This window comes from Protomyctophum bolini (assembly GCF_963924005.1).
Source record: "Protomyctophum bolini genome assembly, chromosome: 13".
NCBI classification, from domain to species: Eukaryota; Metazoa; Chordata; class Actinopteri; order Myctophiformes; family Myctophidae; genus Protomyctophum; species Protomyctophum bolini.
In genome coordinates, this window is record NC_137874.1 from 18108183 (window position 1) to 18136170 (window position 27988).

Sequence of the window (27988 nt, forward strand, 5' to 3'; positions counted from 1 at the left end):
AAGTCTTTGGCATTTTTATTGAATCAAAACATTGTATGCTGCATTTGGACAGGCAAAACTTGTATAAAAGAGAAGCTAACTGTAAGGTTGGCTTGTGCACCGTAATACTGTCAGTTAATGAAAGTGACCATGTACAAATTAAATAAACTCTTTAAACAAGTAATTACTTCCACACATGTGTACAGTATTACAAACATAAAAACAAAACAAAGAAACAGTGGGGGGGAACTGTAATTTGTGGAATAACTGTCTATATACTATATACACTCAAGTCCATTGTGTGTATGTTGTGACCTTTCCACCCATGTTAAAGAATGGTATGAATTCTGCTATGTATAATCACATCTTTTGCTGAAGCTTTTACTAGAAAAACACCAAACGTTTCCTCATGTGAAACCACGTGAAAACCATGTTTTCTGGCAACATTTAAACCCTGATTATTATTTTTTTGAAAACCTCATCAAAGTTGGTGTTGTGATATTGTCAATTACTTCCATGAGACAGGGAGAGGTGGTGGAGTTAGCTGCTTTAGCAGACAGTTTGACGGTCCAATGGAGTTAAGAGCTTGTCCAAAGCACTTTTTACTACTTTTCATTGATTCAATATTTTCGAAAGAACACACAGACGTAAAGGTTATTCAATAGCACTGATTTATGCTGCGAACTTGTACAACTTGTACAAATGCAACAACTTGTTGCATTTTGTAAAATCAGTTTATTTTGTTCAATAGTAATAGATTAGACTGGGATTGTCCATTAGATGGTTCAATTGATCACTGTCTTTTAAAGGTGACAACCTTTAACCTTTTAACAAGTATACATAAGCCAATAAAATAGGGAGTCACAGTTCACAGTAACATTAACCACTTAAGTCCTAATAGGCCTATACTTCATCATACGATGAATAGCAAAGCATTTTTTTTGGGGGGGGGGGGGATTTCCCTTATGACCAAAATTGAGATTGACAGGAGAGAGGGGCTATAAAAAAAAGTTAAGCAAGCTCACTTTGTGCTGCGAGCTTGTACATCTGTTATTTTTCAACCCACATCTTCTCTTCTGGGGGTCCCTGTCACGAAATATTTTCAGACGGAGCCAAGCGAGGTCCGCAGTCGAACACATATCATTTTGGGGGGTCCTTGGCACAAAAATGTTTGTTTGAGAGGAACTGATTTATGTAGAAGGCATTTTGTAGAATTGGCCTCAGGTCTTATAATGGACAAATTATGTCAAAAGAAAGGGTTCCGGCATGCCTCAGGTGAAGGCCGGTGCGACACAGAAGCGGGACACACAACAGCATCCAATCTAGAAGAACACACACACACACACACACACACACACACACACACACACACACACACGAGCAGCTGGGCACGGGTCATCGTCTTGCTTGTGGTGGACATTATTGTCAAAATTAAATTTTTGCCACGGACACAAAATGAGTATTACCAGAAACAAATAAAGAGATGGCACTGAATGTTCATAACAGGCCTGGAACAATGAGAGTGTACAAATATAAAATTTGCCATGGCCAAGCCCAAGTCTTTGCCACGGTCACATTTGTCCATGTACGGACATATTGATGACCCTGCCCTGAGCTGGTGAATTGTACAGACATATTGATGACCCTGCCCTGAGCTGGTGAATTGTACAGACATATTGATGACCCTGCCCAGAGCTGGTGAATTGTACAGACATATTGATGACCCTGCCCTGAGCTGGTGAATTGTACAGACATATTGATGACCCTGCCCAGAGCTGGTGAATTGTACAGACATATTGATGACCCTGCCCTGAGCTGGTGAATTGTACAGACATATTGATGACCCTGCCCAGAGCTGGTGAATTGTACAGACATATTGATGACCCTGCCCTGAGCTGGTGAATTGTACAGACATATTGATGACCCTGCCCAGAGCTGGTGAATTGTAAGCCTCTTTATGAAGGTGCTAAGTAAGCAGTAAGACGGACGTTTCGATGCTACTGCATCTTCCTCCAGAGGAAGACATGCAGTTGCATGGATTGGAAACGTCCCTCTTACTTCTTGGCACCTTAAACAAAGAGGCTTATTGTCCCGTGTGTGTGTGTGTGTGTGTGTGTTCCTCTTCTGACGATGATGTCATACGGGCAGTTGTGGAAAGTAAGATTAAGTAACATACTAGTTACTCAAGTACTGTACTTAAGTAACCCTATTAAAGTACTTTTAATATTTGAGATTTTTTTCTTTTGTCTTTGTGTCTAGAGGCAAATATTGTATATTTTACTCTATTGCAATTATTTGAAAACTATAGTTACTATAGCTACTGGACTCGATTTTTATTACACATTAACCACTTCAGCCCTTATATATATTTTGGCTATTCGAAAATAGACAATCTACAAGCTCACTGTGATCTTGTAGATTGTCTATTTTTTTATTTAAAAAAATGAATACTTGTGGTACTTTAAGTAGGCTATATTTTGATACCAATACGTTTGTACTTTTACTCAGGTAAATTTTGAATACAGAACTTTTACTTTAACTTTAATTGAAGTACTTCTTCCACCGCTGCGTTAGGGTCTGGGAGATTTCGATGAATTGAGTATGAAAGACCCCAATGGAAACGAGTCATAGGCCTTCTTGGGTTTAAAACCTCTTAGCAGCCCTTCTATTGAATTGTACATTACTGTACTTTCTCCTGCAAACTTTTAATAAAGTAAACCTAGCAGGTTGAGAGGTGTGAAATGGAGGGGGGGGGGGGGGGGGGGGCGTGTAGCTAATACTGACAATGAGGACACTTCAATAACACTTCAAGAATGCCATTTCATAGGGGACCTCCTGCCAAAATATAGCAGTAATCAATGTGGTACCTTTAGCTTCAATCATTACCGTGTGTGTACATTATTATTATTATCATTATATAGTATTATTTCACCACAACATCAAAGTTTTACCATAACCAGCAAAAAAGGCTTCCATTTACGGACACATCGTCCTGGGAACACTGTAGACTTGGATCATAGTATTTACTGCATATGTACAAATTATTTTATATACAAATAGCATTCACTGTTCACTGTAGTCTACTACTCATTACAGCAGCTGCACTACTTGTCCATGATGTAAGCCATTTAGAATGGGGCCCACAAAAGCAATTACAACCCATAATCCTTTCGTCATTCGTACCGTCTCCGGTCGTACCAATTGATACAGTACCGATTGAACTTCTACACAGTGGTCATTACTTTCAGGGAGCCAGTGCGAAAGCGCAGGATCTTCTTTTTGAGGGCATGCGAGGCCTTAATCTTGACAAAAGCCTTGGGTTGCAGGGGGGCCCCGGCGGCTTGGGACGGGGGCGTAGGAGGGGAGAGCTGGGGAGGCAGCTGCTGGGGCCAGACGAGGCCCCCGCTCTCGTCCGAGTCACTGGACAAGGAGCTGGAATCTGGGGAGTCGGCCTCGCTCAGGCTGGACTCGGACTCGCCCTGTCCGAGGTGGGCGTAGCTGTTGTCTGGCTGGCACAGCGGCGCCTGCTCCCTCTCCAGCTGGTACTCGATGTGCTGGTGGTAGTGAGGGTGGTGGTGGTGGTTGCCGTGTGGGGCGTAGGCATACGCCGGAGGCGGCGCAGGCCGAGATTTGCGCGTACGGCGGGCGCCACCATGGTCCCTTTGGGCGGGAGCCACGGTTGGCGGCGGTTGAGCCTGCACAGGTTGCTGGTCGGCCTCGTCTTGGCTGAGCTCCAGGGTTGACCTCCAGCGGCGGTAGCTGCCGCTTCCCTGCGGTGGCTTCTTCCCCCTGGGCTGACTCCCTCGGGTTCCCCCTCCACCGCTGCCACTCCCGCCGCCGTCTCTCTCCACCGTGTTGTACTTCCGCTCCGGGACTCTCTGGAGGCTGTTCTCCGACTGGGAGCGACAGGCCTTCTTCCCCGGCTTCCTGGCGGCGCCCCCTCTGTCATCGCTGGCGCGACATTTCTTGGGGCCCCCCCTGGATCTGGAGTGCTGGACCTGTGCGGCTGCGGGCGGCTGCTGCTGCTGCTGATCGTGATGGTGGCCGGCCCTTTCTGGGGAGTACGTGCTTCTGCTCGGGCTGGGCTTGAGCCCAGCGGAGCCCCTGAGGGAGTTGGAATGGGGATGGGCGGACGATCTGGTGGAGGCCCGGCATGGCTGGGCGGGGATGTACTCGGCGTTGACCAGCTGCTCTTCAGAGGACGGCGGTGTGTATGGCAGTGGATGCGGCGGGGGTGAAGGGTACAGGTGGAAGTGCTGGGGAGAGTCTGGCTCACTGTTGCTGGAATCCTGCAGGACTCTACACGACGGATAGTCCAGGGGGGTTGAGCATTGAGTGCTAGCCATGGAAGGCTGCCTGGGTCTCGGGTAGAGGCCCTGCTGATGCTGAACATGGTGGTAGGGCACAGGGGGCTCCTCAGGAAAACCTGTCCCCAGATAACGCTCCTGATCCAGGCTATGGCAAGCCTGAAGGAGGGGTGCTTCCGAACCTTGGGGTGCAGCGTGCAGCTCAGGCATCGCTTGGCTGGACGCCTGCACGGGTGTATGCTGGTCCGGATCCTTGCGGCATAAGCTGCTCTGCCTGGTCACGTTGATGGCTCGGGTGTCGTGCGCCAGGCTGGTGCGCGGCTTAGAGGGGCGTTGGGGTGCGGGGCGGCGATGGACTAAACCAGATATATACACTTCTATCCGGTGGGCTTGCTGATAGTCCTCCTCGGTGGGTTCTGCGCTTTCGGCGTCTCCCAGTTTTGCTTTGCCGTCGGCCGTCAAGTTAGCGTCCCAGGGCAAGGTTTCCCCTGCCTTGGTGTCCCCTGCTGCTGCAGCGATGACCTCTGGGGAGCGGCAGGTGTTTCTAAAGGTTTCCCCTGCCTTGGTGTCCCCTGCTGCTGCAGCCATGACCTCTGGGGAGCGGCAGGTGGCTGGCGGTGAACGAGGAAGCGCCGAGCGGTGACAGGTTTCAGGAGCTCCATCTCGCCTGGACACACAGTCCTCTGGAAGATGAAGAACGTGATTAGTATGATTTAAAGAACGTCAAAAATAACTGTTCACGTTTTATACAAATATATGAATGGCTGCTCTAGTGAAGAAGCTAAGCCTTATATTATTGGTGTAGCCGTCTGATACTTAGGTGGTCTTGTGCTATTCAAGGAGTGCATCAAACCACTGCAATGATTTTTGTTAAGAGTGTGAGGCGTTGTAAGCTTGTAGTTCGCTATTCCAAGTCCCCACAAATATGATTATTTTGGGGGGTCGCGCGGAACCCTTGCTCTAGAACAGTTAAGTACCGGCTGCAAATGATTGGTCGCCTACTACTGTGCCAACACAAGCTTACTTTGTCTGCTTATATTCAAGTATAACTACAGGCTACAGTATACCACACGATTCACTTACTTCATTATTTATTTAACATGTTCATGATTATGTACCACATAGGGTTTTTTTGCTGCCTTCTTTTGTGGCTGTATCTCACAGACAGAGCTGTGTTTACAGACTGTGTATTCCTTAGGACCCTACACCAAGAAAAGGTTCACTACACTACAGAAATGGTTAATTGAGCACATTGTCTACTAAACAATGAACTAGACATTGACATGAATGACAGGATGAACTATCCTTAAGGATCACTTAACCACGCTATACAGCTTCATTGACCAGGGTCTATAGCGGGGTTCTCAACGTTTTTGGCTGGGGACCCCCGGAAATGCTTTGGCCATGTCTCTCACTCCAGAGGGCCGCATTGTATATTACTGTTGTAGCAAAAATAGACGATCTACAAGCTCAAAATGTGTCTCACTGCTACGTGTTTTGATCTTGTAGATCGGCTTTTTTATTATTTTTTATCCTGATTATTTTTGGCTATTTTTAAATTGGAATCCTGAAAAGTCAACATTTATTTAATTTCAAAAGCATTTAGTTATAATATGTTAACTTTATGAAGAAGTATTTTATAGAAGTCATTAAGCTGTTTGCATGTTTGAAATTGTAACAGCTGAAATCAATAATATATCAGTATTCTAAGAATACTGAGAATACCCTTATGGATCTATTTTGTTCCATTCGAACACTCTGAGTTAAGGGGGTTCTTTGCAAATAAAACATTTGAGAACCACTAGTACTAGGCTACTAGTGGACTTTGTGTGCCATAGTTATTGTCATACATATTCTGAAGAAAACCTGGGTGGGTTTTATGATCAAAATAAGAACATTGTAATGGTGTGTAAAACAAAATCAAACATTTGCCACGGACAAGACCAAGTCTTTGTCACGGACACATTTGTCCGTGTACGGAGATGTTGGTGACCCCTGGTTCCAACCTCCAGCTGGTCTATACTATGCCCCCTACTTTTTACCTCTACACACCAAATATCTTTGCCAAAAGCTCACATCTACTATTTTCGACAAATGTTCGGCTATTAGGACATGCCCAGAATGGGGACAGTGGGTTCACGTGGTTAAAGTGGTACATTTGTATCTCTATTCCTGCCGTGGAGTCCCGTCAAAAGATCAAACCGTTCTAGTGGAAAGGAATGTGGAGAGTGGCGTTTTGGCACGACGGTGAAGTCAACTCAAATGGCATTGCTTGTAAATACAGTGAAACATGCTATGGATGATATTCATCATAAATCAATGTGCCACCAGGAAAGCCAGCTTGAAAAAGACAGTTGTCTTTGCTACCCAGCTGCCACCTCCTCACAATGTAAACAGTCGCGCGTGTGTGTGTGTGTGTGTGTGTGTGTGTGTGTGTGTGTGTGTGTGTGTGTGTGTGTGCGTGTGTGTGCATGTCTGCACACAATGGGGAATGTGGTCAGGAGACGGAGGGACTGCAATAAATGCGACCTACCATGATGTCATAGTAAATGCGATGTGCTGTCGCAATTAAGCCCATATATGGAGATCTCTGATATCATCAATATTGGCCAGCAATTCCACATCTGACCTCAAACCCTTAGATGTCAGAACCTGTTCTGACATATATACACAATAACATTCCATATGTTGATCATCTTCCTTTTTGTATTTCAGTACGAATTTGGTATTTGGACAAAACGGCAAATATCACTGAACTCGGTTCTTTCTCTTTCCCCCCAGAAGAATGTCATTAAAAGGGGATTTATATGGAATGGAATGTTTGGGGGCTGACATTTTGGCAGATATCCTAGAATGAACACTTGGCACCTATAAGCCTGATTCATACTTGTTTGCACGACAGTGTCGCACGCCGACAAATCACCGACCTACAAGTTCACCCCACCTTGCGGTGGTCTTTCCAATGGTTTTGGTATCACGCAGATATCTCAGATACAAACACAACATTTGTTTGGTTAAAGCCCACTCATGATTCAAAGCTTACAGTACACCAGTGGTTCTCAACCTTTTCAGGCCGTCACCCCCAAAATAATCATATTGGAACTGGAGACCGCCCACCCTGACAAGCAATTGGAATTGTAGGAGTTGAGTTGTGAGCTTGTGGATCGGCTATTTTCACAATGGTTGGCTCTTTCTCATATTATTTGAACTTCCTGAATGTTCGATCAGTTTTTATAGTATATCGTTTGTTGATTACTTTTGATGCAGTAATGGACTTTTTTCATTATCATTTTTTTCTTACTGATTAAAAGTCCTTAAATTATCACTTTAATGTCATCTGGGGACCCCCCAAAAATCATGTGGGGACCCCCACAGGTTGAGATGTAGCCTGGCAGGGCCAGACTCTTACTGCACCGTGGCATGAGGTTTAGTTATGGCCATGCGACATCTTACTGCACCGTGGCATGAGGTTTATTTATCGCCATGCGACATTTCAGTGCATCATCTGCATTGGGTTCTGTCAGTTCTGTGGCATGATGATTGGTTGATCTTTTGCCTATAGCAGAGAGGCACCGGTTAACAATCTGCGATAACTCTACAGCTTCAAATATTTCTAGTAAACCTCCTCCAGTGCGTGTGCGTGAAAAATGTTATACTGTCTTGACAAGGCGTACCATTTTGTGCCTCGGCTGCAACATAAACGTGAAGTATGGGCTGGGAAAGGATAAGACTTGTATTAAACTGCAGAGCTTGCAGTGATAAAGAGGGCTCTTTGGCCATTATTAAAGACATAGAGTGAATTTATTTCACTGCTTTCGCTCCTGCCAGGCACCAAACCACATCCCCGCTGATCTAAAAACAATGTTTTGGTCTTCATAGCAACTGAGTCAGATGGCTTAGCGTTTGGGTGCAACTGAAGCATAGGATCACTGTGGCTCCCTCCTCGGTCTCTAGGGGTGGACACCGCATTCCGTGTTCACAAATGCATTAGTACAATTATTATACGGCTCTGATAGGTCAGTTGAGGCACTCTGCGGTCTGTCATTTCTGAACAACAGACTGCTGCTCTTAACAGACGACCGCCCTGCCTAGTCTGTCGACGTTGTTATGGCAGCAGAAGCTTGTATCTCAAACCTCTAAGCTAATAAAAAATGTATTATGAATATTTTGTTTCAAAATATTGACTTTTGTGAGCAGCAATGTAATAAGCGTGATATTACAGTGAGCCGGTCATTATTGGAAAATAAAGCCCTTCGGGGGCCGTAACAGGAACTCTGCTCCTACATCACCACGTTAGCTTTTATGTTGCAATAATGAACAGCTCACTGGACAACATCCCTTACTTAGTGTCGATCAAGACAAAGCAATGCAATGCTGCTCATAGATAAGGCAGAGGAGGCGGAGGAAGAGGAGGATGTATTAAAAAACACATTCAAAAATACAAGGTCAAATTTCTGATTAAGAGGGTAAATGTAGGTGTTTTTTAGTAACAAAAATTGCCCCAAAAAAACCCCTGAATCTCGGGATCCACATGGGAACAGAGTGTATTTTAGACGTGAGGTGGAGGGATCAGAGTGTATTTTAGAAAAAGTGTACTTTTTATTTTTTACTGACGACGAGAGGCTGTGCAGCCTGTGAAGCGTTCGCAGAGGCTCGAAAGTCCCCTAGCGTTAAGGAGAAGTCCTTCCAATGCTAGTATGGACCAGATCTATAGGTTTCAGCCAATTCCGACCCCAATTGACTTCTGTTAAATAATTCTGTTAAAATGTCTGATTGTGTTTTCAATATTATGTCCGGGGGGTGTAAACGTGGGGCTGAGCCTGAGATATACAAAGGATCCACTTTAAGTACTTAAGCTCTCTATACTTCCGTTGACCGGGGGACCCCTCCTTTCCCCCCCCCCCCCCCCACTCTCAAATCCCCAAACTGAAAATAGCTGCTCTACAAGATGGGCTACTTTCACTGAATGTTGTTCACCTGCAGGCTGAGGCTGACCTGAACCGAGGTGACAGTCGACTGGTTCCGCAGGACTCTCCACTGGCTTGGTTTCTGCTTGGTTCACCCTCAGCTCTGACACCTTGGTTTCTGCTTGGTTCACCCTCAGCTCTGACACCTTGGTTTCTGCTTGGTTCACCCTCAGCTCTGACACCTGCTGCTCCAAGGAGGCTAGTAGCCCCCAGGGGGTACACTGGAGACTGCCCTGGAAGAGAGAGAGAGAGACAGAGAGACATTAGAATATCTTGTGGTTCCCAAACTTTTTAGCCCGTGACCCAAAACGAATGTCTTGATGTCTTGATGTCTCACCCGGGAGTCGAGACCCAAACTAGTGAAAATAGCAAATCTACAAGCTCACAATTAAGCTAATATTAAAGAAGAAAGATTCAGTATAAACGTATCAATTAACCACCTCAATAAACACAAAAATACATACAATATAAAAACGAGTTTACATATCGTCTCTGTCGGGCCCAAACCTCTTATCTCCATATATATATTTTTTCCCCGTAAATGAATTCCCTACTTTATCATACCACAGCCACAGCACACCCAAAGCATCCAACGTAGTAGATCTGTAAGCTCTACACGCAGCGCAAAGCAACGCTTTTTCAGCTTGTCCATCTGCTACTTTTGCTATTATTTCGAATCCTGAAAAGTTACAGTTTTCATGCGAGGTAATAATAGGTATACAAAGTTCCACATGGGCAAATATGGCAAAATGTTCCTGCTGAAAATGGCTTCTAAAACAGCTCGTCCTGCTGGGACCAGGGAGCAGACACGGAGACTAACAACCTTCACATTCACAGACACATACGACCACAAGCACTTATTAACAAAACACTGCAACAATAACATACCATTCCTCCCACACATGCATGCACGCACGCGCACACACACACGCACACACACACACACACACACACACACACACACACACACACACACACACACACACACACACACACACACACACACACACACACAGACATTTGATTTGATTTGAATAGCATTTCATGAAAATTGTTCAAAATTAATGAGCAAAATAAATTGTACAAAGACCACAGTACACACCAAATACCAAAGTGATATTAAAACCACTAATCATAATAATAAGTAAAATACAAAATGGAGAATAAGCTAGGGAGAGTTTGAGCTGTGTGAACATCAAGCCATACCCTCATCACACTGAATATTCAAATTAGGAAAAGCCTTTAAACCCTCACTATGTATCTTTTTAATGAATATATTCTCATCTTGTCCAATCTGTATGGTAGAGTTTTCTAATAAAATATAACGTATATAATTGGGGTGGTTGTATAACTTGTATGTTCTCTCCCCTGCTCTTCTATTGAGATATTTAGATCGTGTCAAAGGTCATGTCTCACCTAGACACAAGATCTGACACAAATTTTGACCTGAAGGTCAAGATTCAATTTATCCCCTGAGCAAGCACTGGCAAGCTCTATTAGAATGTCAGCACTTGAGCAGGAAACCGGGGTCAAATCCGGGGTAGAAGAGGAACGTTACATAGTGCTGCTGCTTTGACAGGAGGAGATCAAAGTAGATTTAAAGTGAATCCTTCCCCGTTCCCGATCCAATTGTTCCATCCATGAAACCAAGAATGCAACACTAATAGACCAACAAAATGGACTGAATTACAGAGAGAATCTGACAGAAAAATGTGAAGAATATCAGAAATGCCCAGACAGACTGCATGCCATCATCTGTAGTGACAGACGGTGGGTCAGATGATTTCTACAGAACAGCTCACATGTTTCACATTTCAGCAACAGAGTGCCGAGGCTCTCCCTGAATGCCTCTTACGCCCGAGTTATACTTGGTTGCGTGACGGTGTCGTACACCAAACATAGCTGATCTACAAACTCTTAACAGTTGTTCTTGTACAGCAGTTGTACTTGCAGTGTGCTTGTAGATCGGCTATCTTCAGTGCACGAACAAGGATAAATCAGGCTCTTAACACGGTTAGTCACAAACTCTCATATGTCTGGACATAGCCATGGACTATTATTAGATAGTAGGGTTGCCATTAGTAACGAGTTGGACATAATTTACCGGCTTTGCTTCAAGCTGTAGTTGTCATTATAACGTAGCCTATTTGTAAACCTATATGCATGCAAGTATGAATATGTGGAATTACAAAAGATATAACCTGTGGGGGGAAATGGCAGGATTGGGTCTGGCATTTTAACTACGAAGGTTTGGCACGCAAGTCTGATTCACAAAATGTGCCCAAACATGGAGAAGGGGAAGGTGGAGGGCTGTTTCTTTTCACAGATGAGACCTACTTACTTACATGACTGTAGGAGAACAGACAAAAGCTTGATGGAAAGCCAGCAGAACCTGGATCTAATTAGGGTATCGTCGCTGCCGGGCAGAAACCTCCCATCTCCATGTTTTAGCTTTTTGTGTGTTATTGTAAATTAATGCCCCTCTTGGCATCATGGTGTGACACTCCAGCATCATACCACATTATCAAAAGGTCGAAGCGCGGCGTGGTGAGTGGTGAGTTTTGAGGGTTATCCAGGTTTTGATTCTTTTTAATTTGAAACCTGAAAAGTAACAGTTTTGGACATATGAGGTTTCCACCTGAAAGAGACTGTATTATCTAAAATGGACTGTCTCTCTTGGGTCGGGGGGAAGAGGGGGGGTCTTTCTTTGTTGTGGTTTTGGACTGATTCCACCATTTTTATTCAAAGTGTTTTTGCCAAATTATTCTCAAAATAATTCCCTTTTATGTTCATGTCAACCGGGCCAGGCAACACATACTGTATCAATGACTTATACACTATGCTGTTCACACACTCTGGGGCATGTTTGTCTCGTTAATCACCTTTTTTTTTTAATGTCAAGTCGCTGCACATTAGCCTAGTTGCACATCACCAACGATGTTTAATTAATACAGCATGGCAGATGACATTTAGTTGTTGTACAACTCTTCCGGAAACCCATCCCAACTCTTTTTTACTGGACTACTGATGGCTAATGATTTCACTCGGATCCTTTACAACAGCTAGTTTGTGTGACCACTGTTATTGTATAGTAGAAAATGAGCTTTGGCTAACAAAGCCTTGTGGTCTTAGCCTGGTAGGCCATCCCGGTGGCAGAATGAACTGTGAGTTCTACGGTCTACCAGGCTATTGTGGGCTATGCTCCTTTTTCAAAGGGTAGAATCTGCTTTCTTACATACAGAACTATAACACATAACGAGAAGATGAGCAAATTCATACTTAGACATTATACGTCTGCATCTATTCAGGTTTTTGGGTGCATCCCAGACAGTATACTGTAAGTTGCTTGATTCCACGCCACTGCAATAGTCTACCCACCCAGCTGAATTCATCTGACATCTGGACTCTGTCTAAATGTGACCTTTACTTCTCCCTATCTTCTTGTAACAATGACTTAGTCAGAGTATTCCATCCTCCCACTTGGATCCAGATCTGAATATACAGTCATCCATGGATGTGCGTTGGTGCAGAACACTGGAAAATATGTCATGCTGTGTCATGCTACTGACCATTCCACAGGGTCTGACTTTTAGACGGACCAGTGAACACTTTGAAAAAGACTCTGTGGCAGTCCCTGTGTGGAATAATTTTCCTTTTTCGAGGACATGGATACAGCGTTTTGTTCTACATTGAGTGATTCTACTGTACAAGTGATGCAGAGGGAGAATGGTCTATGAGACAGAGACGTATATGTGGGGTTCAATCTGTAAAACCAACCATCTTAACAATCATCTTAACCACTCTTAAAGAAATAGCAGATATACAAGCTCACAGCTCGTCACTTTGTGCTATGGCCAAATACATGTATCAATTTGGGGGTCCTTGAGTCTGTTTGAGAATGTAGAAAGTTTGCTAAACATGATCAACTGCGTCAACATGGCAGGCAGCTGGTGGTCCGCTAAGCCATTTCCTACATCAGTGGTTTTCAACTCTTTTCATATCAAGGTCCATTATTTATTCAGCATGAGCCACAGACCACCATTTAATGACATTTAGCCTCTCAGACCCAAGACTCTGAATATGTTGTTGTCATTGGAAGATTTTGTCCACAATTCCATGCTGTATTGATGTTGGTACCAAACATTGATCAAAATAACAATTGTTCTACATTCTGTAATTGTGTAGACTTCTTGTAAATTAAGTAGGCCTAATGCTCATCATGTAGGACAGTGTATTAATACATTAATTTAACTGTTGAGAGCATAAAATGAAACCAAATGGACCCATAACGGTTTTCAATACAATAATTTAACTGTTGAGAGCATAAAATGGAACGAAATGGACCCATAATGGTTTTCAATAAAATATTATTTTTAAAACCACTGTCCTACATGATCATGAGGTATCACAAGACACACGAGCAACAAACACAACACAGGCGAACAAACACAAGACACTGACAACGCAAGCACAAACAGACACATGCTAGAAGGAGAGGGTGTGTGTGTGGGCTGTGGGACATTGTGCGTGCAAGGATCCCATCCACATTTTAGTCTAAGTTTAATTTGTTGACGAAATTGTCAATATATTTTGTCTTAGTTTTAGTCATCATAGCTTAGCTTTTATTTCGTTTTTGTTGGGGAAAAAGGTAGTCGACGAACATTTTTCATCATAGTTTTAGTTGACGAAACCAACACAAAATAGTGTTGCGCCAAACATTAATCTATTATCATACACATCTTAACCAATTATCTAAAATAAAATATTAGCATACTATAAAGGCCTCTGCACAGTTGGCCTCAATTGCCAGGCATTTGCTTGCTACTAGAACATTCTTCTTTCTGCTTCAAAGGAATGGTCATGGAGTGTGTTCCATCTTGGCCACGTTCCACGTAATCATAATTCTACGGGGTGCTTCTGTACAGAGCTACTGATTGGCTGATGTTTTCAGCACATTAACTCTACAAAAGGGAGAAATCAGTTTTTATTATTATTATAAAATATAAATGTGTGAAATCTCTGTGCGTCTGTCTTCTATCTAGACCACTTTGGGTCTGGGTCGGGACCCACTTGTGGGTAGTGGACACATTTCTATGGATTCCTTTATTTTTGGTATCCTACATTTGTTTTTAATTATTAGAATTATTAGTCACTTGTTTCAAAACATTGCACGGGGGGTGAGCTGCCCGGAATCGTGTAGAAACAAGTGCTTCGTAGCTGCGCGGGGTTAACTTGTGCTGCAGTGCATGCACGGGCAAAAGAATGTCCGCCTGCAGTTCCAGCTTTGACCGGTAGTAGGGCCAGCCACTCTGGGGGCTTGGGCCTGTGTCTGTGACCTCAAACACATATGAGGTCAGTCTTTTCCCCCAATGGCGTTCACTGCCAAGGATAACTTTAATGACTTTTTCCTTTGGTTCTTATTTCTAGATGGCGCTCTTGGCTGACCTGTGATCCACATCATTTTTCTAACCGACATCAACACAAGGTGATCACCTAAAAGTGCGGTATGCGTCCAGCTTTAGTCTCCTCTCCCTTCACGACAGTCCATTTGCGAACCTGCACTGTTTGAGCACCTGACTAAAGCCCTCACAGAGCGTGTAGTCGGTTTGACTCAAAGCACACTCAGCGAACTGCTGGAGCTCATAGGAGCACGCGGCCTGTTGCGCCTGCTGCTGCTGCTGGTACGCGGGCTGGGCCTGGTGAGGCTCCTGGTAGGTGACGTCAGATTGTTCCCCTCCTCCTCCACTGAATGCTCCAGTCATGGCATGGCCGATGCCGTGGCCCACACTGGAGCCCAGTGCCACGCCAGCAGCTGTAGTCGCCATCTGGGCAAACAGGCCGAGCTGCCGTGTGGGCGCTGCACCGGGGGGGGCCAGGCCTGACTGAGGGCCCTGGGTCGTGGCTGGGGCACGGGTTGGAGGGGGTGCCGTCTGCCTGGCTGGACGGGGGGACATCCTGGATGCGTGGCTTCTGCCTCCTCTCGGCATTATTGATGTTAGTATAGTATTAATAATCCGTGATAATAATATTATGTTGGGTTAAGTTTACCGTGAACTGTGTAAATACCTGGGGCAGGGTGCTTATACAGTATGGCGTTGACAGAAATGAGATCATGAGATGACATCATAGAAGAGTTGATTACATGGATGAATGGGTCTCAAGATGGGTCTCAAGAGAGAAAGGAATCACACTTGTGTGAAGTGAGTGTCGCCTTTTATTTTGGATGGTCATGATGATGGTATGATGATGAAGCCATCAAGTGTCATCAATGTTCTACGTCATAGTTCATCTACTTTGTTCACTTGGTCGTCTCCCTTTTGTCCCGTCGAGCCCAAATATCTCCACAGAAAATAGCCAATCTAGAGCGGCTATTTTTATCTAGGGTTCAAGACATGGTTGAACCTAGAATGAGAACGATTGGTTGAAGTACACTTCAGCCTTGAGGGCAGCTTTGCATTGAAAGTAAGTCATGTTGAAAGGATATGCCAATAATGCCACGGCAACCCGGCTTTGTTTAGCTCGCGTGTGCCGCTGTGATTCTAAAGTAACACAAATAGCTGAATAGAAGCATTTCATGGCTACGTGCCTCCCTAAAGTCTGTATTTATCAGCGCTGAATGTATGTTCAAACTCAATTGGAATGATAGTCAACAAATGTCTCTTTCCTCTGCTGTATTATGCAACATCTGCAGAAAGACTCTTGGGAAAAGGCATGCAAAGCCTGGCCTTATTATTGAGTGTGTGTGTATGTGTGTGTGTGTGTGTGTGTGTGTGTGTGTGTGTGTGTGTGTGTGTGTGTGCATGTGGGTGTGCAGTGATCCTTGTGTGTGTCTGAAGCTGAACTTGGCTAATGTCAAGCCTGCGCTGGATGAAAGGGTCTGTGTGTGGGTTTAGGGGCTACTTATGTGAGACCACACCGCCTGAATGATGGCTTGTTTCCCCTACACATAAACACGCAAACACACACACGCACGCACACACACACACGCACAGACACACACACACACACACACACACACACACACACACACACACACACACACACACACACACACACACACACACACACACACACACACACACACTTAAATACAAGTATCAATAGAATAGACCTACTACTGCCAGTCCAGAATTCAAAATTTACTTGAGTAAAAGTACCTCAAAGTTATACTTAAATAAATGCAGTACACACACACACACACACACACACACACACACACGTGTCGTGCACAGTGACATACATGTAGACTTGCACGCCTTCGTGAATCCACGCATCATACACAAGCTCACAGTACACATGCACATAGTGATTTAGTGTACACACACACACACACACACACACACACACACACACACACACACACACACACACACGTATACTGTATAAAACTGTAGCATTGAGGCCCTATAGGTGGTACAGTACAGTATCACACCCTGAAATCAGCCTTCATACTGTACAATCAGAGCTTCTGTAGGGATCAGTCTACAAAGGCCATGCATCTAGTGTACATAACCCACGTAATAAACACCCTCAGCTGATCTGCTCACAAGACCACCGCAGGGCCCTCATTTGGGGCATCAGGGGATGGCAATTGCCACCCCCTAGTGTTCACATGTAACCTTATATTCAGTTATTTTATATGCATATTGTGATTGTCTCCGACTCTGAAATTTGTTTTGCAGATTAATCTGATTTTGTCGCAATCGATGCCCTTCCATCTACATGTGACACGTGTTATAATTTAGATTTTATTTATTTTATTGTATGCTATCATTCCACTTTCAATGTGGGCATCCCTATTTCTTCTCTTTTTGCTATTTTAGAAATGGTAACTTATTTTTTGCCTCCCCCTAGTTCTTGAAATTACGCTTCTGTACCACCGACAAGTTTGACTCAACTCAACATCTGGCTAGGAGTCTGTACTGTAGGATGTACTGTACTGTCTGTACTGTTGGATGAACTTCAACCATGAGAGACTAGCTGAGACCGATGCTACAACTGCCTTCTAAATCACTAGTTCAACCATGAGAGACTAGCTGAGGCCGATGCTACAACTGCCTTCTAAATCACTAGTTCAACCATGAGAGACTAGCTGAGGCCGATGCTACAACTGCCTTCTAAATCACTAGTTCAACCATGAGAGACTAGCTGAGGCCGATGCTACAACTGCCTTCTAAATCACTAGTTCTCACACTTTTCAACATTTGGAAGAAAAAATAAATCCCCAAAAATAGCAGCGTGGCACAAAGCAGCCTGAAAAGTACCTGAGCTTTTCATGGACTGGAGGGGAAGATTCAAAGGAGCATTGGAGACCGACGCCAGTTCCCTATTGGTTAACCAATCTATGTGCCTTCCCGCCCCCCCTCCTCCCCTCCCCGGGAGAATACAGCAGAGAACACGTCACCAAATTTGGACCGACGCCCCTCTGCACTCTGATTGGTTAGGAAAATACAAGGTTTACTCCCACTCCTATGCCACATTTCCTGGGTACTTTGCCCAGGCTTTTTATTGAGGCTATATCCAGCTTTTGGTGTGTGCGCACAAACTTTGTCCTACACAAACATTAAATGCCATTGAAAATGAATGGACAATTTTGAGTGTTCATGTAAAGAGAAGAAATTACATAACGTAGATCTCCTATTTTTGACATGCTGTGAGCTTGTAGATCTGCTATTTCTTAATAGCCAACACAGATGCTTTTCCCGGTTTTAATCTGAGAGAGAGAGAGAATAAAAAAAAAAATGATAGGGCACAAACATAAAAAGAAACATATTTTTTCAGGGTGGTGCTTAGTGCTGCCCATAACTAAAGGGCAATTCTCCCTTGTGGGCTGACAAAGATAATATTCACTCCGGTTTGAACTGCCCGAGGCGATGATATGCAGGCCTGGAATGAAACGGACACTCTGAATGACACTCGGACTGACACTGTGTACATTCAACGATGACAATGGGACACCATGACCCTGGTTCTCACACACAGGCTGTATTGACTGAGGCGCATTCCCGTCAACAAACACAGACTCTCTCTAACTTCATTTTGTTGCATAATTATATCTTGGACCATAATCAGTTTCTTGTACCAGTGGATTTAATTTCTCTGCCTCTCAGTCGGCACCACCAGTTGCACATTCTGTGAAATGAGGCCTGCGAGGATAAACTGATTGCGGCATGACGGCACTGCATTTGCAGCTGGGTGTGGAAACACATGCTTTGATTCAGCACAAATGGATTTGCTCTTTTGTGTTATTGAAACGTTTTATCCCTCAATGAAACTGGCTTTGTGTTTGCACAGACTGATTTTAATCTATGGTGGAGCCACGGACTGGAGACATGAGTGCTTCTGTTTACTTCCAGTTGTAAATATGTGATATGTGTACTAGCGGCTTGTCCGTATTGGTTAATAGACATTTTCACTGTTGTGCCTTTTCTGCATTATGCAAACATACATTTCTGAGACATTTGGGAATACAGAAGAGTGGAGAGGATGGATGGGAAATGAGTGATACAGGGTTAGACAGGAGAGAGTTTGGAAAGCATGGAGAACATACTACCAAGACATACGAGTACACTTTGAAATTATTGAAAACTACATCGATTGAAGGTAAGAGCTTAGAGCTTTGCCTTTATTTCCTGCAATCAGTTATTTAACCCATTACCTGCTCTCTCTCACACACACACACACACACACACACACACACACACACACCCTGTCACTCGCTCACAATTACGCACACACAAATACATTTCAATTGCAATACTTGTGACATCAACAACTTATTATAGCATTGAAAATGGCTGAAAATAGCCTCAATAGGCTACACAGTGCAACATGCAAGCTTGTAGATTCGCTAGTTTTCCGTGTGTGACAGTGTAAAATAGGAAAACTATAACCCTTACCTCTAAGCCCTAACCCCAAACTGAATCTTTTCCTAACTGTAAATCTAACTCCCCAAACCATTTAGTTTTAACCACAAAACAACCATATGACCAGGGAAATTGTCCTCGCAATGTCTATTTCTCAAATTTTACTATACTTGTGTTGTGTGGACATTTGGCCCTCGCAATTACAATACAAGTGTGCACGCACACGCGTCGCACGCACACCCGCACGCACGCGCACACGGCCCTCCAGACGGCAGCCTCTGCCAGACTTGACTGGGACTGTACACTTGGCCAAGTATGGTTCCCTGTGTGGCTCTGCGTGCATTGCAATGTGAGTGCTGCCCTTGATGTTGCGCCTTCTGATGATGACCTGTCATAAAACTACACGTCTACAGAGCGCCTGCTTGGGTTTCACCCTGAGGTTATGGAGGCTTTGCACAGCTGTTACTGTACGTGGCACTGCAAATTTCAAAAATGTTCAAACATTTTCCCCAAAAAGCTGAATAATGCGCAATAATGCAAAGCATTGTGAGCTGGTTTGGCTATTTTGTGGTTTGTTTGTTTTTTGTGGCATATCAGTCAGGCTCAGGCTCCATTTGCAGACAGTGGTTTATCTCTGAGGCCAGTCGAGTATTCATTTGGTAGAGAGATTAGCCTCAGATTTCACCAATGTAGGGCTCTGCCTCTATCAATTATAGAAGGAATGATCCTTCTCCAAAAGATATATTGATTTGTACAATAGAAGTGCTCATGACGTTCCCCCAGGAATAGACCGGAGGGAGATCATTTTGCTGCCTGATGACCTGTTACAGTTGAATTCCCACAAATTAATAACTGGGAGAGGGCATGTCTGGCACTGTCTGGCAGACACGGGATGAACCAATAACTGGCAAGATGACGCATACTGACAGAGTGTTGTAAACATCAGCGGCTGTGGCAGAAACAAATCACAGGGGTTTAAAGGGTTTAATACTGATCCTATCGGGCTTTCTGTTCTTCTGCTTTTATTTGTCTTATCTGTGTGTCCTCTTAGTCCTGCTTTTAGCTCATACTCCTCATTCCTTTCATTCGTACTTGTATTGTTAATCCATCTGCTTCAAATGGAAAGCAGTTTGCACTCATGTTCTCTTTAAACATTAAATATATATATAATATAAATAAAAGCGACTTGACAGTTAAAGAGCCTTTCAAACGGGAAGCGAGGAACGCAACGACAGGTCTCCTCCAGGTCTGCTCAAGAGGGCAACAATGCAATTGTAAAAATATAAAGCTAAGGGTCGATTCATACTCCTATTTTAGAGCCAAATTTGACGTCATTTGAGGTTCGGGGGGGCGGGTACCGTCCTAAAGTCGGCTCTTCGGTGCTACTGAAATTTTCTGACGAGCCGAAATCATTTCGGCACTACAGTGCCGAAACAGGAGTATGAATCGGCCCTAAACCGAATCCAGTTCTGGTGAGTCGCCGGCGTGTGCACGGAATGAGCACGCACGCAACAAATTCACAGGACCGCGCTCACGTAAATACGCTTGCGTTGTCGCAACCGCGACTGCTCCCCAGTGCTCCGCGCTAAAACGCAGGTCGCATTGAAAACTAAATATAGGCGCGTTAAAACGTTTCACGTTTGAAAGGCCCTTAAGGCCTATTTTCTTTTCTTTTTTTAATAAATTAGGTAGTAAAAACACAGACTTCCTTTCTTTGGCCCTGATTGAATTTTTTTGGCTGGACCAGCCGGCCAGTTATAAACTTAGGGTAACTGTAAATATTGTTGACAAGAAAACTGCTAAATACATTAGCCACATTCTAATTGTGGACGTCATGTATTTCATATTCATTTAACTGAACTGACCTCAGGGACCTGCGGTTCAGCTGATGGAGATGTTCGGTTTTGTGGGAACACAAAATTCAATTCAATTCCTCATAAATTCCTCGTAGACCAAGCTTACTTTTTATTGGCAATAGTTACATTAAGCGTGACTATAATTATAGATAATTTCATATTTTACCCCATTACACTGACATTATCCACAACTTATGACAGCGAGGCAAAAATGTGTACTGTTCAGCAGCAGCAAAAATGTTGACCTGGACCTCATTCTCCAATTTGTTTACCAAACTCTAATGTGTGAGTGCTGGGGATGTGCATTGGTAACTCACAATATGATATGTTGTATTATACATATACCAATACAATATCTTTGTCCAATTTGACACACATGACTAAATTGCCACAAGATAAAGCCAAAACCATGTATGGGCTTTGAGACTGTGGCAATGTGGCTATCAAATATTAAATATTTTTAAGACAGTATAAATGCACAATCCGACAGAAATGTCAAATGTCACAAAAAAGAGGCACATTTTGCTTTAAGGTCATGGAAACATCATCATTCATCATGGATATATTGTCACATGAACACATTCGGTCTCAGTCATTATTCTCCGTTGTCAGAATATATATCAACCAATGAGTTGTTGACTGTTCTATGGATGTATTAATTATGTTGTCACTATGAATTCATTGCTCGTAAAGCCCTATCCGGACTAGATTATTATTCCTGGTGAATGTCTATGTTCACTGGTATAATTATGTGATTTTAGTACTGTGCAGGTCCACATAATCTGTGATTATATGAATTAGAAATATTTCTTTGGTCAAATGGCCAAAATATATTGGTGTTATATTAGTTCTACCTTGCATTTCTAGTACTGTATGTCATTTTTAAACAAACATATATAGCGTCACCTTGTCACGTGATACTTCAGTACACTGTAACACTAAATATTATTGGGGAAAATTGCAGATGAACATTTCATATTGAGGGATTTACAATGTGCACATTGCCTGTACACGTTCCAGCTAGAGACTGACACAGGAGTGGATTCCCGCCCTATCCCACTCCCACAGAAAAAATCCCATCCCATCCCGTCCCAATCCCGGGCCAGAGTAAAAATAAATCCCATCCCATCCCACTCCTGGTAGGATGACTCCTGTCGGCCGGTAGCCTGAGTCTGGCAGGGTTCAACTCTCGATCCCGACGGCCTTTACGGCATGTCACCCCCCATCTCTCTCCATTTCCTGTCAGCCTACTGACTGTCCCTCTATAAAAAATATAAAATTAAATAAAAACATTTAAAAAAAAGTACTCCCATTCCGCTCCTGTTGCTTTTTTGTTTTGTTTTTTGTTAATAAATTATTCATTAGGAAAGGCAATAGATTTTGCGTTCTTTTTAGATTACTGTATTTCATTGTCTTTAATTCAAAAGACATGGTACTCGGAACAGTTAATCTGTGGTACTATAATGAGGCTAATTGATGTCATTGTCATTCCCGCTCCCGCCAGCTCCCGTTGACTTTTCATTCCTGTCCTGTCCCAATCCCAGGATTAATGAAATTTTAATCCCATCCCGCGGGAATCCAGAAATTATGTCATCCTCTAGTTCCAGCCATATGCTAGCTTTCATCTATTCTAGCCTGTTAATGTTGCTCTTGGCACAGTGGACATCCTTTTGAATCGTGTTACAAGCGAAATTCAATATAGACCTCTATTGAATTTTGCCTTTAACTATTTTTAAAAGCTTCCGCTGTCTGATCCGCTACAGTACATAAAATGTAATGTCTTTTAGTTCTACTCAATCTACTGAACCGCTTCTCCACTGGTCACTCCCTAACGTTATAGTCTATAGTTTATATTTGTTAACGAAGTTGTCAATATATTTAGTCTCAGTCTTTAGTTTTGTCGTCAGTGCTAAAGGGTAGTCGACAGACCTTTTTCGTCATGGTTTTAGCCGATGGAATGGCCACTGCCTCAGTGCTGCCCACAGAGGGTTAAAGTGGTTAAAGAGTTGTGTGTACTGTAGCTCTGTGGGACTTCAGACAAACAGCAAGAGGAGGAGGAGGGTCTTTTGGAGACTATGGCGTCTGTCTGTTCTGTTGTCACTGCTGTGTGTTTACAAACAAATAAACACGCCTTTTCACTTTCGTCCCAGTTTCCAATGGGTGACTAAGTGAATTTATATTCTTCAGACCCCTATCACCACAACATGACAACACTGCTCAGCACTGAAAAGAAGAAACCTTTTTAGTTGTTCACTATCATTTGTGCCCAGGACCAGGAGATGCCACAGACCCCACAGGGGGCGAACGTCAACAAAGCCCCTCTCCTCTTCCTCCTGCTAGGTCTTTACACACACACTAGGGCTATGAACACACTGGAGTGTTTACACAACACAATGAGGTGTGAGGCACAAGGGAGACATACATTAGAGTTGTTGCCCCCCTCTCTCTGTATAAGTGTGTTCTTGCATGCATGCGTGTGTCCGTGCGTGTGTACACGCACACATGCGTCCGTGTGCGTATACTGCTGGGCTGGTGACACATCATGGTTATACACAGCTGCAAAGATCTCCTTTTGGGGGCTTTTGCAGTACAAAGCTATGGATAGCGTACGCACGCAGACACACACACACACACACACACACACACACACACACACACACACACACACACACACACACACACACACTCTCTGTCTCTCAGATGTCATCCTGTGTGTCCTCAGAGACACTCGTCAATCTGCCCTGCCTGTTTCTCTCGTTGCGTGTCACTAGTGATAAACAGCATCCACTGGCCTCAATGACCTTTGCATCACATTCACAGATGGCACTACAAGCAATCACTAATAAGGATAGGTTAAAACCACAATACCATTATGATGATGGCGATTATTATTATTATTAGTTATTATTATGTTGTTTCTTTTTTTCTTTCCTTCCTTTTATTGATAGTATCTAGCGAAGACTGACAGGAAAGAGGGAGATATAAGGGGAGAGACACGCAGCAAAGGTCGTCATGACCGGGACTCAAACACGCAACGTGCTGTCAGGCCAAAGCCTATTATGTGGCATGCGCCTGGACCACTTGGCCAGCGGGCGCCCCCAGGTGAAATCCTTGTATGCCGAACACACACAAAGGATCCAATGTAGTTATTTAGTCACAAGCTCATCTTCGTGCTCTCTTTGGAGCCTGCAGATCTGCTACTTTTGATGCTTTCGTGCGACGACGTAGTGTGATCAAGCGGGGTGTTAATTTACACAAAAAGTTAGAATAAATTATGGAGATAATCGAGGTCAAGAAGAGGTCAGAGGTTTCTGCCCGACGACAGCATGGATTATGCATTTTTAACGTAATGAATGCGTCAGTCAGACGACAGGGGAGCAGACAGACTGGACTGGAGTGCTGCTCCAGCTGCTATCTGCTGTCACATGGCTGTCAGCCGCGCTGCAGCAACTAGCAAATAAACACTCTCTCTCTCTCTCTCTCTCTCTGTCTATTTAACTCTCTGTGTCTGGCTCTCTCACTCATGTAAACACACAGACAGACCGAGTTAATCACACACACACACACACACACACACACACGCACACACAGTCACACTCTCCTAGAAAGCCTATGTCACTTTCTCTTGACTTTTGCAACACAAGAACACAGTTTGTAAGTGAACAAGCATGCATGCATACAAGCGAGCACACGCAGGCACGCACGCAGACACATAGACACACACACCCAACACACACACACACACACACACACACACACACTAGGATAGATTGTGGCCTATTTGCAGTTTTAACCAGCTGTGCTGTTCAACACACACACTTATAAACAATAGTAGTGTACTTGCAACGCACACAGCCTGTGTCTTAAACCCAGGCAAGCTGCAGCTGTTCTCAATAGTCTGCCAAGGATAGAGTCTGCAGCTACTGCAGCGCAGGTTTCTGAAGTCCCCGGGGTCCCCCGGGGGGCCTCCAGGGGTCCCCTGCCAAAATGAATAGTTTGATATAGTAATCTGGTTATCAAACTTCTTCATGTCAAGGACCCCCAAAGGAATTATGCATATGGTGTTTGGCCGTGGAGTGGAACCCTATCTTAAAATGTTTTGAGGGAGGGACAATTTGAGTTGTTAAAATGTTTTGAAACAAGATATTGCAACTGGCAATGGGGTTAAATTGAACAGTGAACTGCTAGTATTAACTAATGTTGCTGGGGAACCTCTGGAACCCCCTCAGAGACCACTGGGGTAGGGGGGGGGGTCCCTGGAACAGTTTCCGTTTAATTAAACTAACGTTTTGACCATTTATACTTAATGGGCGGGCTATTGGCCAATCGCCTAATGACATTAGTTGGTCCAATCCATGATGACAAGACAAAGTTTTCAAACCCCTCACTACTGAATAATGCAAAATGCATGCTGGCAGAGTGCACGTATGTGTGTGTGTGTGTGTGTGTGTGTGTGTGTGTGTGTGTGTGTGTGTGTGTGTGTGTGTGTGTGTGTGTGTGTGTGTGTGTGTGTGTGTGTGTGTGCGCGTGCGTTGTCATTGCTGGTGGCAAGGACGTTTAGGAATGTCACAAACTGCTGAAGTTAAGTCCCTGATTCAGAATTCAAGGGTCAGCAGCAATCAGCTTTGGGGTGTCATGTTTCAAATAGATCGGGCGTTTAGGCCTCAAACCTGTTGGACATGATCACAACATAAACGTTCACTTCAGTGCAGCCAATTTGGCTTGTGCCTTGTGGTGGTGGTGAGAGTGTGAACCCTGAGCTTACAGTAAGCCTACTGTACTCACTGTTCATACATTCAACGTTTGCCTGGATTCCCTCGATTTCCCTAGAATCGTATAAATAAGCCCCGAATTCACCAAAACGTTGCCTTGTGTTTTTTTTTTAAATAGAACAACACTCCGTGTGCACACGGTTTACTTTTAAATGAACGCAACAGTGTTTATTTTGTTTTGTTTTGTATCTGTAAACTCAAGCGGTACAGAATAACAACTCAACATCTACATTTTTAAAACATGCACAAGGGCGCTCACAACAAGCCCACTGTACCCAATCTTGGAGCGCATGGTTGTCTACCAAATTGTCCAAATAAAATACTTAAGAAAGAACCAAACATATTGGCGATCTACGGCTATTTTCCACAATTTGCAGTTCAGTCAAAATGTAATTCCAAGTGCTTGTCAAGGTGGGTGGAGGGCTCCCCAGTTAAAAAATATGATAAATAGTTTTGGGGGATCGCGTTTCTTTGGGAACCCTCAGTCTAGACTCTGCTACAACATTGTATCAATTCCTTGCGCTTTCTCTTCTTACCGGCTGACGCCTGCTGATGAGACCGTTCTCGTCCGTCGCAGACGCGCCGCCACTCGGTGCGTCCGGAGCGCAGCGCCCCGTGACGCTCCGCAGCTCTCCCCAGACGGCGGACGGGTGGTCCCCCCCGAGCCCGAGGCGGCAGCTGAGCTCTCCCCACGCCGTGCAGCCTGGCGAGCCGGTCATCATCCCCGTGGGCCCGCCGTGCATGGAGGAGTAGTCCCCGAGGCACAGCGCGCCCAGCACCAGACATTCCTGCCTCTGTTTCAGGAGCTCCAGCTCACAGAGGCCGGCCAAGCTCGCCTCCAGGCGCTCCTTGGTCCGACTGCGCTCCGCTTTGATTGGCAATGCGAGCGCACGAAACATTATTCTCTTAATAATATATTTTTTAAAGTTATTATTTTGGTTCTTATTCTTAATAGTGCTGTTTTTGAGTTGCCTCTTTGTTTTCTTTTTACGATTTAAAACAGAGGTAGGCCTAAGTGTCGCTATTCAATCCTATCAGCCTGTTCTTCGGGTATCCATAGCGGCAGCAGCGGCTCTTCAGCTGTGAAGCAGCCCAACATTCTAGTCGGACCCATTCCTGAACGACTGGAGAGACTGCAGCCTCTCTCTCTCACGCAAACACAGCTGTTGGTTGCCTTCTCTCTCCCGGTGCGCCCATGTAGTAATAATGGCATCCGCTGTGCGTGTCGTGATCGGGGAATTTTCTCCCAGACCCAGAGAAAGAAAGAAAGAACCCCCTGCAAATAAAAAAGTCCTTTGAAGAAAATCTAAATGCAGGACTTGGGGTGTGGGCCTGGTGTGGGCACTGTCTGCGTCCCGAGTCCCGACTGATAAGACAGTCTTGAGGAAACAATGTTACAGCAGGCTGTATAGATTTATTGTTTGATACACCGATGCTTAGCCTACGGGTCAATGCGCCACCTGGTGGTTGTGATTGGAAAGAAGAATGGGGAAAATACTAGCTTTAGGAGAGGCACATCCCTTTCATTTTCAGCAAAGAATGAAGCCATATTTTTCTGTACCACAAATAAAACGATATGAATGTCAATAGCAATGTTTTAAACCCCAAATGAACCTTTATTTAGAATAGAATACATTTGTTTTAATCAGTGGTGGAAATGAACTAATGTATCTTGTAGGCTATAACTTCTTTGGATACAATTGTGAGGTATCTTTTTACTTTACTGGAGTATTTCAAAATGTCTGTACATTTCTACTACACAACATCTCAGAGGCAAATATTATACTTTGAATCCACTATACAATTGTTTGAAAACTTTAGTTGGGCCTACATTAACTAATTCAGCCCTATATACAGTACAGCCACTTGAAAATAGCCGATCTCACAAAGTGATGCGATGTGACGCATTGTGAGCTTGTAGATCTGCTATTTTCTTGAAATACTTTATACTTTTGGTACTTTAGTAGACTACATTTTGGTAGACAGTCTCACTTGCAAGTGCTTTGCAAGTCCATGACCTCCCTATGAAGCTTGCCCAGAGCTAAGTTCTTGACCACTTTATGACACAGAACAAAGGCACCATCTTTGAGCAACATCAGCGGATGGCAACATGTTATAGTGTGTGTTGGTATAACAGATGGAAAAGAAACATGTTATAGTGTGTGTTGGTATAACAGATGGAAAAGCAACATGTTATAGTTTGTTGTTATAACAGATGGAAACATGTTATAGTGTGTGTTG

At 44.0% G+C, this 27988-nt stretch overlaps 2 protein-coding genes across 6 annotated transcripts; both read right to left on the reverse strand.

Annotated features, from left to right (window-relative positions):
• On the reverse strand, positions 1–27358 carry LOC308327391 (uncharacterized protein). Of its 5 annotated transcripts, none has more exons than XR_013965190.1 (4): positions 26284–27357; positions 9264–9486; positions 1332–4969; positions 1–1301 (listed from the first exon to the last, which is right to left on the reverse strand). XR_013965190.1 is itself a non-coding variant. In XM_080780783.1 (4 exons), exons 1-4 carry the CDS (start codon positions 26644–26646, stop codon positions 3204–3206), a joined length of 2316 nt encoding a protein of 771 aa, XP_080636909.1. In that variant the 5' UTR covers positions 26647–27358; the 3' UTR covers positions 1–3203. The 5 variants fall into 5 exon arrangements, 4 of the variants coding, with proteins under 4 accessions (XP_080636909.1, XP_080636910.1, XP_080636908.1 ...); XM_080780783.1 differs by having other exon boundaries at positions 1–4969; positions 9264–9327; positions 9364–9486; positions 26284–27358; XM_080780784.1 differs by having other exon boundaries at positions 1–4808; positions 4878–4969; positions 26284–27358.
• On the reverse strand, positions 14788–15207 carry LOC308327048 (coiled-coil-helix-coiled-coil-helix domain-containing protein 2-like; the record flags this gene model as incomplete). The annotated part of the gene is made up of 1 exon (XM_080780183.1): positions 14788–15207. One exon carries the CDS (start codon positions 15205–15207, stop codon positions 14788–14790), a length of 420 nt encoding a protein of 139 aa, XP_080636309.1.
• Positions 27359–27988: the final 630 nt, after the last annotated feature.